General features: G+C 32.4%; 1 protein-coding gene across 1 annotated transcript in view; it reads right to left on the bottom strand.

Moving 5' to 3' along the window:
* The window catches only part of LOC149909469 (GTPase-activating Rap/Ran-GAP domain-like protein 3), a 54,489-nt gene extending 42,511 nt beyond the window's left edge, over positions 1–11,978 (bottom strand). The window contains exon 1 of the mRNA XM_090117502.1: positions 11,392–11,978. Coding sequence (XP_089973628.1) covers positions 11,392–11,555 — 164 coding nt within the window. The 5' untranslated portion in view covers positions 11,556–11,978. The remainder of the gene's footprint in view (positions 1–11,391) is intronic.
* Positions 11,979–12,265: the final 287 nt, after the last annotated feature.

Consider the following 12,265-nt stretch of genomic DNA (forward strand, 5'->3'; position numbering starts at 1 on the left):
ACGTTAATTGCATTGTAAACGAAATTGCAGTGCTAGTCAGCTATTCATTTGAAAGTTATTCTTTTTAAATTTTTAGATCGCTTAATTTAGAAGATCATGCATAAGGACAAAGTTAACGATTTCATTGCAAAATGCGAGCAATACTAGTTTTACCTTTAAAAACTTAGTAATTATTATTATAATTTTATAGTGAGACATTGCATTCGAATCTTTGATGCATCATAAATTAATTGTAACTGTATCTACTACTAGATATTAAATACATACATCTTTAAAAGAATTTGCGTATTCACAAAAACAATTCAATATGATGAGTGAGCTCACTGAGTTCTAAAATAAAGCAAAATTGAGCTTTAGTTGCATAAAAAATATTTACGAAAAAAAAATATTTTTCGTGTCTACTAGTGCCTATTTCACACACAGTTGTACAGTACTTCAATGCAAACAGAAATCCGATCAAAATCACGTTCAATCCAAAAATATGACGAGCATGACATCCATTATATTTTTCTCAGTGACCTACATACTCAGTCATGGAAACACAGGGTGAATTCACACACAAAATAACGTATGCTCGAAAGATAATAATGTTGTATCAAAATAAATGGGAAACCATAATCATGCCACAATCTTTATAAATGTTATAAATATTTTAATTTGAAATAACGACGTTGAATGAGACTACAATTTAATTTACATTACTATGATAATATTAGATGTTTTAAAAAGTAATCATTGTTATGTAGATTAATGATAATTCATCAGAAATTATTAAATATAAAAGAAAAACTTATATAATTGCCTTCAGGGTAAGTCTATAAGAAGAATTTTAAGAAATACCCTGAAGAAATTCTTCCGTTGATAAACGAGAAGGCGGGACACCTGGATGACAAGTGACTCTCTGCCCCCAAGCGTCCGTAAAATAAGGACATTTAGACATCAAAGTGGAAAAATATTTTTTGGAATACTTTCGAATTGACCGTGGATATACACGCGAGCTTGATGACGGTTTAACAATAAAATATATCCCAAAATTTCACCAAATATCACTGTACCCATGTCAAGATCCTTTCATAACCGACGTGACAGTGCGCTAAAATTTCCATTCAAAGTTGGTGTAAGTTGAGTAACTAAAAATTATGATTACATTTTCAGGTCTTGGTATATTCTTGAAATTTATTATAAAGTGCTGTTTCGCATCGCTCTCCTAATTAGATAACACTCGAATCGTAAATTTAACTTGCGAGTTGTGCTAATGGGAACTGACAGTCGTAATGGGGGATGGCGTCATGGTACAATTTGCATTTACACTGGTTATACTAGGGCTATTGAGATTATGGCAGCGTTGATTCACTGGACTTTGAAAGCACTATTATTATATAGAGAGACTTTGGTGTTGTGAAAAATATTTTTTTCCATAAATCTTTATTGTTTTTGCTGTTTTAAATGCTGAAAGTACCTTATAATTTTTTTAATAACCCCCCCCATTAAAAGGATGTTTATTTTGTTTAAGAATGTTTCTTAAATAAATATTTTTAAGTTTTTATTTTAAACGTCCTTACAAACTACTTATATCTAGTTATTATTTTTTTTTCGATTCTATTTGAATTCAACAAAATATTATTCGTAAACATTTCTCATACTCGTACTAGTAAATTACTAGTTCATCTAAAACAAGCAGCACTACTAGTACAAACTTATATCGATTAGTCAAATGTAGACAATTCGAAAGTTTAATTAGCATTGTACGTAGTTAGTCTTCAAATCCTGAAAATGGTTTCATATTGGGAGAGTAATTCGAGTAGGTACTTGTCCGCGCGTATCGTTAATAAGCCTTTGAGAAATCAAAATTCAAAGTGAAAATCGTTTAATATCTGCGGTGACCTACATTGGTTTCGGACATGAGAGGAGACAGGGTTAATATTACCGCTATTGAATAACGAGGAGCCGCAGATTTATAGGAGCGGATAATTAATTGAGACGACTGTTTTAGTACTGTGGTTTAACTCGTGAAACTTAATGAGGTCATCCTGTATACTTATTTACATGCGTACTGCGTGATGTAATGTTGGTTAGCGGTTAGTCATTATGTTGATGTAAGTGCAGTTTTGCTACATACTGATAAAGCATACGAATTGTATCGTGATGGCGTTACACAACAGATAATATTATAATACTATACGGTACACCTAGTTAAGAATAAATAAATAAAACGATTAAAATATAAAACAACAGTCAAACGAAAAACAATGGACAGCTGAAAACCGATATGAAAAGAAAACGCTTCTATATATTTTTAATTTCAAGAATATGATGATTTGGAGCTTCTTGAGAATGTGTGTAGTTAAATCTTTTCAAAGGACCAGTTCTGCCTTAAATGAGAATAGGACGTTAGGTTTTATTTGTTATTCAGGATTAAATCTTCGGATTCATTGCCCTGCCATATATTACATTTCCCCTAGACTGGCTGTAACTTTTCAAAGGTGCGTGACTGAACAGATTGTTATACCAATTTACCTTTCAGAACATACCGGCAAATTAAATGCCGGAACGTTGTTGCGACGTGTTTCATTAATTTTATTTATGTTTATTAAGATTTATGACATTGTTGTCATAAATTTTCGTATGTATGAATAAATTAGATAGTGATAACTTTCATGAATATGAGGGACGCACCATAAGCTTTTACGTTCTGATGTTGAAGGTTGAATAATGAAATAATTTCAGCGACTTTGGTCGTTACCTATTAATTTTATGGACGAAGTATAATAATTATCGAGCGATGAAGTAAATGGCGTAAATAAGAATTTATTGAGCTTAACGGTTCATAAATCTTAAATGTGGTTACTGCTTTTATCATCCTACGCAGAAGGGAATCGAAAATGTTCCGATAACCAGTGCTATGGCAGGTATTTTTGGATATCGAATAGGTAGATGATGTGTTTTAAGATAGGTAGTTAGCTCAATGGTAGTTTACCTTTATTTCAATAGTAACTATATTAATCAGATCTACTAAGTAGTTCTTTGATCATATTGATATTCCTTTAATAGAGGAAACTAGTTTTAAATGTCAGTATTGAGAGTTTTAAGGAAATTTCCTTTAATAATAGTACAAGTTTTTAATAATAATAAATCTTTGGAAATTATATAACATGCTCAGTGAAGGGCTTTAACGAACGAACTTAATTATTGTCCTTTTGTATCAGTTCAATTATTTTATACAAATTGACATCGTTAACAGTATCAAAAATAGACCTTGATTTTATAAATAGGACCAAATTATGCAATCTTTCGTAGAAACACACATTTTCATAAAATACGAATAAATAATAGTAACCTCGGATTTTATTTCTTTTTTTACTCTTACCTCACCATAGCTCATCATACGTTAGGTACATGTTGCGATTTAAATCCATCTAGTTTTGCATACAAAATGGCAAAACATAAATTTCGTTCATTCCGAAAGTTTTCAAACGTTATTTCTATTCTGCACGAACTAAAAATGTTCTAGATTTCTTCACAGTACGTATGATAAAAATTTCTATGCGCACTTTTGGATTAATGAATGCATGTTACATAAATCATTTATTTATAGTCCCAATCATTTACTTATATTTCTACAATCTACATTGCACGAAGAAAACAGAAACACAAATATCCCGATCGCGCTTGATACATTTATCGCATAAATAACAAGGGCGTCATTTATAAAGGCACGCTCCACGCGCCTAAACTGCACTTTGTGTACACAAACTGCCGTGGTTGTACACCCCACATGTGGGCTTGTATCGCCACAAACACGTCACGGGTTAGCCGAAGTGGCAACTGGGTCATATTTATCATTTCATAGAGAGGCGTCAAATTGACGCGTTGTTGCCGTAATTCGTGCAGTTCGATATAACAGTGTCCGTTCAATAAACATGGCAAATGCTTAGGTTCTCATTATTGGTTAGAACGTTTAAGGCCTGTTAAGTTTTAACAGGATTAAGATAACAAACTAAATTCACAACTATTTTATTGGTCGCATATGCTTACTTTGAATTCAGATTAACTACAGTTATTAAGTCTTGACTCTTGAGTGGCGCGATTTTTTGTCGGTGTTTCCTTTATTGAAGATCATATTTAATACTGTGCTAAGTTGTGATAGAGTCACCATAAAAATCCAGCCAAGTGCGAGTCAGAGTCGTGCACCGAGAGAACCATGCAAACTTGCTTTTATTATACCTATGTTGTAAATTTTAATTTATGTTATTCACAATTTATCCATTAATATCTGTCCTATAAGAACTTGCTTCGTAGAAAATTTCAAGGTTCACGGGAAATACTCCGTAGGTTTTGATTCCCTTGCGAATATCGAAAATTATTATTTGGTTATTGGTATTTGACATCGGTAAAATAAACATCACAGGAAATTCATTTCCGCGTGTTTTTTTCTATAATTGCCTGTCAATTATCCAACGATGTGTAAAACTGTTTGCTTTCATATTACCAGTGGGGTTATCGGATCTCAAATGGGATAAAGACTAATCCTTGGAATGAGCCCAAAGCGGGATCAGAGATTATATTATCTAAATTATGGACATTCTCGTCGGATATAATTTCTTTAACACTTGATGTGGTGTTATAATAAGTTTACAAACATTTACTTCATGACACCTCTAATTTTAGCCTATAAAATATAAATAAAAATTGCATAGCTTAATATTGCTTAAAATAACTGATATTATTAGTTTATATCTCAAGATAATCGAGGCTTTATAGTGGGTACCTTTATTGTAAATAATTAAGTCTCATCGTCAACAAGACGTTCATAATATTGTTATAATGTTTGAAGTTTAATGTTTCTTATTAGTTATTAAAACCTAGTCTCCAGAGTCACTGATTATGAGCTGCGTTTTCTTATGTATATTGCTCAGATATAAATTAACATGAAAATTAAAAAAAAATAATTATGCCAATCATATCTGTTAAAATATTAGGTTAGACTATTAGCTCTGTGAAAAAATTAACGATATTGTTCAATGTCTCAACTCAAATATTAACGTATCTAAAAATCCTTTGACTTGAACTCGAGTGATAGGTTGTGACGGGTTCAAATGAAACTTGAGAGAAGTTTGTGTTAAAGACATCCGCTAGCCCCGGGGTCGGGTATGGTTCATGAGCAAGGAGTAGATTTCATTTTAGTTACTCAAGAACGACAAAACGGATAACATACCTATACGTAATGGTTTTTGAAGTGAAAACTTCTTTAGCGGCGTTGAGCACTTTTTCTGTAATGGGTATAAAATCTTAAACTCGCGTCAGGACACGTGACCTGATCGAAAAAGCGTAAGACGGCAGACGGATACCATTCCAAAATATCAAACATGCTCAACGTTAATAATCAAGTTTTCACTTCTGCCGGCACTCCCGGAGTGCAACCCGTCTTTTTTTTAATTTGTTTCCATGTAGTCCCGTGTTCCCTAGAAGGGAAGATGCATTATTCATACATCTGTTTCACTGATCGATTTTCTTCACGACGAGCATGTGATCAGTTTCTGTGTCCTGCCAGACCCAGACATTCTTTTTTTCTAAAGTCTGTCGGAGGTTCTACGCTAACGCGTCAACTGTCAAAATCCACAGTGCCGGTAAAATTCAAATCTCACTGAATTTTAGCCACAACAGCTAACAAGTACAGGTCAGGAAATATAGTGATGAGACCATGATGAGACAATAACAATGGTCAGGAATAAGACAATTTGTAATGAAAATAATTATGGCAATTACTTAGAGCTCAGAAGGAGAGTTTCACAGTATAAATTTCATGAAGCAAATTGCTAATTATTATTAGGTCGTTAAATCAAATTTAATCATTCTAAAAGTAACTCCTAATTTAGATATTCAACACTGACCTAAAAATGTATAATAAATTCAGTAAATTTAAATAACACAAATACAGAAGAAAAGGCGCCTAGAAAACTTTTAGCAATAAGTATTAATTAAAACGTTTTACAAATTTCATGCTCGGTCCAAGCTTTATAAGTTGGCACGGTACTTTATTTGCATTTTTTATTCTGAAGAATTCAATTTGAATTTTAATCTTCGCAAGTTTTATCTATGCTCTTAGAGGGAAGGTAGGATGAGGTGGTTTTGTTTATGATAAATTGCGGTCGACGTTTATCGGTGTAAGGTCCGGTGTCCCAACTATATGAGACTTATATATACGGGTCTAAAATATACATTTTATACATTTATACTTTCAATTATTATTAACGTTGAGCATGTTTGATATTCTATTTCTCTCTGGCATATTTTTATTATTTTTATTGTATATTCATTGATTTTATTATGATGTTCTCAGTAGTTTTTAAACACAATTACAAAGAAAATGTGTTTTAAGAATTTAAACCTAAAACAGTTTTAGTGAACAATTGGTGTTTAATAAACCTAATGCTTATGAAATGTATGCGAAAAATATGATTTCAGAATTTACGACCATGATTTCGTGTTGCTAGCTCATCTTCTTAATTACACCCAAAATAAATGTATCTATTTTCAACATAACTTTTACCATACTACAAAAGGGCTATGACGGAAAATCCAACCCACGCTAGTGTAAAGTTTTCTAACCTCATTTTTCAAATTTCAACTAGGTATACGGTACCTAACCACAAATTCTAAATACTCCAGAGAATTTCGTGCTTCGCATCGAATATAAGTAATTAATGATGGTCTTGAATTTCTTTAATTTTTTATAAAACCTCACAACAAAACGACGAAAATAATTGTGATAAGTCAACTATGAAATAGTTACATATGACTGAACATTTGGAAAGATATAAATACATATTTCTCATCCTTTTATGGAATTGTAAATATGCAGATTCATATCATCATGTTTTAACATTAATAAAGCTAAGGTTTGAAAATTTTAAAGAAGGTAATTATTAATTAGGTACTAATTAGGTACCTATTGGTCAATCAAATTGTAATATTTTCATTTAAGTATCGTTTGGTACTTCTTTGCATCTCCTCGGGATCTTCTCAATGACCCAATTTCCTTCACAAAACTAGGCCACAACCACAGAATACATAATAGTAGCTAAACGCTACAGAACGGACACTCTCCGCCTCCCGCCAAAATTAAACTTACCTCACCCCCGCGCGATCAGACATAAAATGGGCCATATTTTTCTGCAAGGACGATACGCAACGAAGATTGACAACATTAATCAAATTGACTTAAAGTAATTTTATTATTTTGGATTTGTGATTATCGTTTTTCGTATAAAATGGTTAGATATTGTGCTGTTTACGGATGTATTTCATCAGAAAAACGCGAATTTTTTTTTTACGCTAGTCACAAATGTGCCAACCATAAAGCGTTAACACACACCTTTGCAGTCTCTACAGTGTGACTGTCAAAACGATCATTTTGTATGGAGTGTCCGGGGTGTGCCACAACTGTAACAAGTCATATCTTTTGTTTTTTTCTACGCTCCCTAAAACAATAATATTTATTTATGCAAATCATCATGGTAATAAAGTTGGATGAATTGTCTTAAGGGCTTGGTCTAGTAGTGCAAACAAATGCATCCTGTCATCCTATATGTAAATAATACAAATGTACTAAGGGAAAGTTGCTCCACTTAATTTTTAAAAATTAAATCATTCGTATAATTTAATATTCGTAATAAGTACCAAAAATGACAATTTGAAACACTTTTCGTGAAAATTACACCGGGTGATTTTTTTTTATCAGTACACAAAATTTGCGAATACTTTCTATTGATATCTTCAACTTCATGTTTATATAACTGATCAACTTTTACAAAGAAATTTGGACGAAATATAAAAAAAATAAGCTTTCCATACAAAATGCATAACTCTATACATTTTTTTCGACCTAAGTTTCTTAGTGAAAGTTGTTCAGTTTAACTAATAAAACGGATAAACAAATTTTGTATTTAATAAAAAAAATGTAATGTTTGTGTTAAAAAATTATAAAATAGAAAAATACGCAAATGAAAACAAAAGATATTTATTTCTGACTAGCTTCCGCCCGCGACTCCGTCCGCGCGGATGTCAGTCTTCGCATCTTTTGCTAGCATTCTGATGCTTTATCGGTTGCACTGGATTTATCTCTTTTTTTTCAATCGCTTGAATGATATAGGATGGGTCCTTGATGGGCATCGAATGCTGAAGTCTCGAATCAATCAATTCTGACAGTAGGCAATTTATGTAAAATCCAATAATGGTCCATCATTTTATTTTGCCTAAACGTTACATACTTTTTTATATATTCTATTTTTAACGAATGATTCACTCCAGTCCAAACAGCAAATAAGCAGACTTCTGCTTCTGCAACGTTTAGTTGTCCCTGAATTTGGAAAAAATAGTCATGATTCTTATATATGACAAAAGTGCTATTTTTTGCATTGTATTTCAAATATTAATTTTTTTTTAACCACATCTTCCGCATTCATGTCTTTTGCCGGAATTAGACATTTAACTTCTACTAGTCCCATTTTCCCTTTTTGATATGGGAGTGTATAAAGTAAATTTTTTAGATATTTCTCGTTATACTTTTAAAAAGTTATTATTGTCATTTTGCTCATTAGGTAAAGTAATTTCGATATCAGTTTTAAGTTTTTTGATACCTGCAATAATAACGTCATAATCGCCTGCACATACTTATCGATTACACCCTGTATACAATCCACCATCCACATTCATAATGTTTTCCTGTCCTCCTCTCCTTTACGCTGTTCACCGATACATTTTAAATGAGTAAATCTGCTACCACTGAAGGATGTTTCATTGTGATCAGCAAATTTTCACCACTGTTGTCGATTATTTGTTTTTCATTTTTAATCAGCAATTGGGAATCATCAGTTTTGTTTTTTGCAGATTGGTGATGTACCCTAACAATACGTCGAAAAGGGAAAGCATCAACGAATTATCGTTTTCGTCCTCTTTTTTTATTCTTCGCGTCTCTGTTACTTCTGTTTGTTTAGTTCTCAACCCCACTGAATTTTGATGATGTGATGATAATCCATTCGTTTTAATATTGGTACTTAGAGTTGGTAGACTAAACTAGAAATGGTGGACTAAATTTGTCAGCGCGTCTGTAAGATCAGAATATAAAACCAACATCCTGTATTTAAGTTACAAAATTAATAATCAAACAACATGCCGCTACGTTGAAAATGACTAGAAGAAAAAATTAAAACACCTCGGATCAATTTTGGAGTAAACAAATCATTTTCCCCGTATGGGGATTTCCCCGGATGAACATGGGAAGTTCAAGTTCTCAATACAAGTTTATATTATATTTCGTATTTCTCAAACGAAAAATAAACATTTTTGGAACTTCAAAAAAATTATATTATAAGAAAATTTATGAGCTTACTTTAGTTTTAAAGAAATATACATCCCTTTACTGACACCCCGTAAAATAAAGAAATTGTTGCCAATCACCTTTGCAATCTATTTGGTTTCATTAACTTTATGTTCGAAGATAATTTTTTTTCTAGTAGTTACACACGTATTTTTTTCGTTTATTTTCCATATCGAAATCAAATGTTTAAAAATACGAATATTTGCACAAAACTAAGATAAAAATAATCAATTAACAAAAATATTAAATTTAATGAAGTAGAGCAACTTTCACTTCGGTATGAAGGAAAATCGAGCGTAGAGCACACGTCAGAACGCTCCGGCCCAAGGAGCGCGACTAAAGAAATTCGCTAGGATTTTTCCTTATTATTTTAAATATTTTTTTAATATTTAAAGAATTATCAAAATTCAAAAAAAAAATTTTTTAAAGGATTAATACTCATTGGTCTTCAACCAACTCGAATAAATTAATGGAAAAAATAACTTTTAGCAGTATTTATCAATCGATTTTGTAAGGCAAAAAATGGGAAATTTAATGAATTTATAACGCTCTAATTAAGAAAATCATAAGTTTTTCGGCAATTGTATTCAGCAGTTTTTAATAACGACTATATAAGGATAATAATGCGCTGATCAGATTGTGTAAATTGTAATCGGTTGCAACGTAGTGAGTGCACAAACTTAGCTCGAAATGATTTTGGGGGAAAGAGACTTATCTTGAAGGCCTGATTAAGGTAACATAAAGTAACTTTATAAATGTGAAAAAATTCACGCGCATTGCGTATATAACACTAATTGATAAACAAGAAAAAAAAATTCAGTTTATCATTTCATTAGCCGGGAAAAAATTGTCAAATAACTTGTTGAAAACGCAATTTTGCTAGACTGCAGCCTTAAGTAAATCAAAATTTTTAAGATTCTATTCACGTGAAAACAAATTGGACAGAAATAAACAATTACGTAGAAACAACAATTCCTTAGCTGCTACAACGATTTTAGATGTAAAAAAGATTTTAATGTTTTAATTAAGTTAATGGTCTTCATGCTCAGAAATAAATAGACATTCGTTGTTGCCTTTATATTTATAGTAGCAGCAGTAAAAATGTGATTACACTTTTTACAAGCTAGATTTATCACCTTCCTAATTAATAAAAAACGTATATATATAGCTCTACACGGTTTCTGTGTCTATAAATAGAAACAAACAATTGTGAATACCATATTACATTCTTTATATATATATTCGTAACTTTTGATTTCTATTTTATAGGCGGTAGAATGAGACATAGAAGTCTAGCAAAACACCAATAAATGTAAATTCTAGGATTCGGGACGGCTTACTTAGAATTTCATGAACTAAAATGTAGACTTCTCCCAGTCGTACTTTTAATGCAGTTAGTTTTAAGAGCAATAATAAAACGGACTCTTATTGAATTATTTTCTAATGCAATGCTCAACTGACGTATCTACTCGTATAAGTACAAAATAATATATGCGATGATTGATACTATGCAGCAACGCGACTTCATCGATCCGAAAATGCAGTCAGACCACAATAATTTCATATTAATATCTATAAATTTAAACTGTATCTTAGTATTAAAGAATGAATGAAATTTCTACTATTATTGAAATATTGTGCACGTTGTAACTTAGAGCAATCCAGCACATTTAGAACAAATAAAATTGAAAATGTGTCACGGTCAGGAACAACAATGTAAAATAATTAATTTCTACTATGTACTATACCCCTATGTAATATGCCATCGCCACATAGTATAAAACACAGTCGCTTTCTCAGTCCCCTATATACCTACCCTTGTATGCTTAAATCTTTAAAATTTATTTTAATAGATAGAGTTATTCAAGACGCTATTTTTAAGGTTTGAGACAAAGCGGGTGAAGCTGTGGGCGAAAAGCTAGTATAAATCAATGATTTTGGTGAACATATTTTGTAATTTAATCTGTAATAAAATAATAATGTTGGATATATTATTGGTTACAACAACTCACATAGCGCTACTGGCTCGCCTGTGCAGCAGCTGCAGGAGGCTGCCGTCCGCGGCCGAGGAGCAGAGGCTCCGCGAGCGTGCTCGTCTCTCATTACGGTCCCCACGCTCGCGCCATCTCGTCACCAACGACTCCAGGCACAGCATTGCGCCACCATCGCACACCATCCGTCTTACAATCCCTTTTAACTCTTAATTACTTCCACACTCACGAACAAAATACTTATACGGCGTAGCAGCCGCTGCTCTATTATACGAACAATCTTTTCATGAATATTCCGACGCAATTAAAATCATACTAATGTTTTATGTACTCATTTGCATGTTACGTTCCATAAGTACAGTTTGAGTACCTTCCACACGATCACAATGCACAATTTCTCTACGCGAAAGTAATCGCAGCTGACTAACGAGTACCGATTTGTTTGTTAACACAACACTGGAAAAACAATGGTAGCGGATTACGACTTTGGGTTAAAAGATAGAATTTTGCGAAAATATCACATATAGTTTTAAGAAACGTTTGAAAAATGATGTTTAGATTGTTTCGGATGATATTCAAGTTTCCCGCGTTTCAAGGCGAGTATTTTGGTGAAGCCATGCGCCTCTCCCGGGTGCTACTTGAAGACTGAAAATTGCCTGCAAACGCTTCGGCGATGGGGTAGGCCATGTAACCTTATGACACCCTTCGCCCTTACTATGCATGTAGCTATGCCCTGATTGTGTCAAACTTCTTTCAAGTTCTTTTGATAAACGATTTGCGTGAACTATAAATAGTAATTAGTCATCGCACTTAGACAGACTGATATAAGTAATAAGTAAGGTTTTTTTTTTATTTGGCTTTTGATATAAAGGGTTGTTAACAATGGTTTAACGTA

The sequence above is a fragment of the Colias eurytheme genome, chromosome 3, assembly GCF_061535395.1.
Source record: "Colias eurytheme isolate Ceu_HAF_F1 chromosome 3, ilColEury1 Martin Lab GWU primary, whole genome shotgun sequence".
Taxonomy (NCBI): domain Eukaryota; kingdom Metazoa; phylum Arthropoda; class Insecta; order Lepidoptera; family Pieridae; genus Colias; species Colias eurytheme.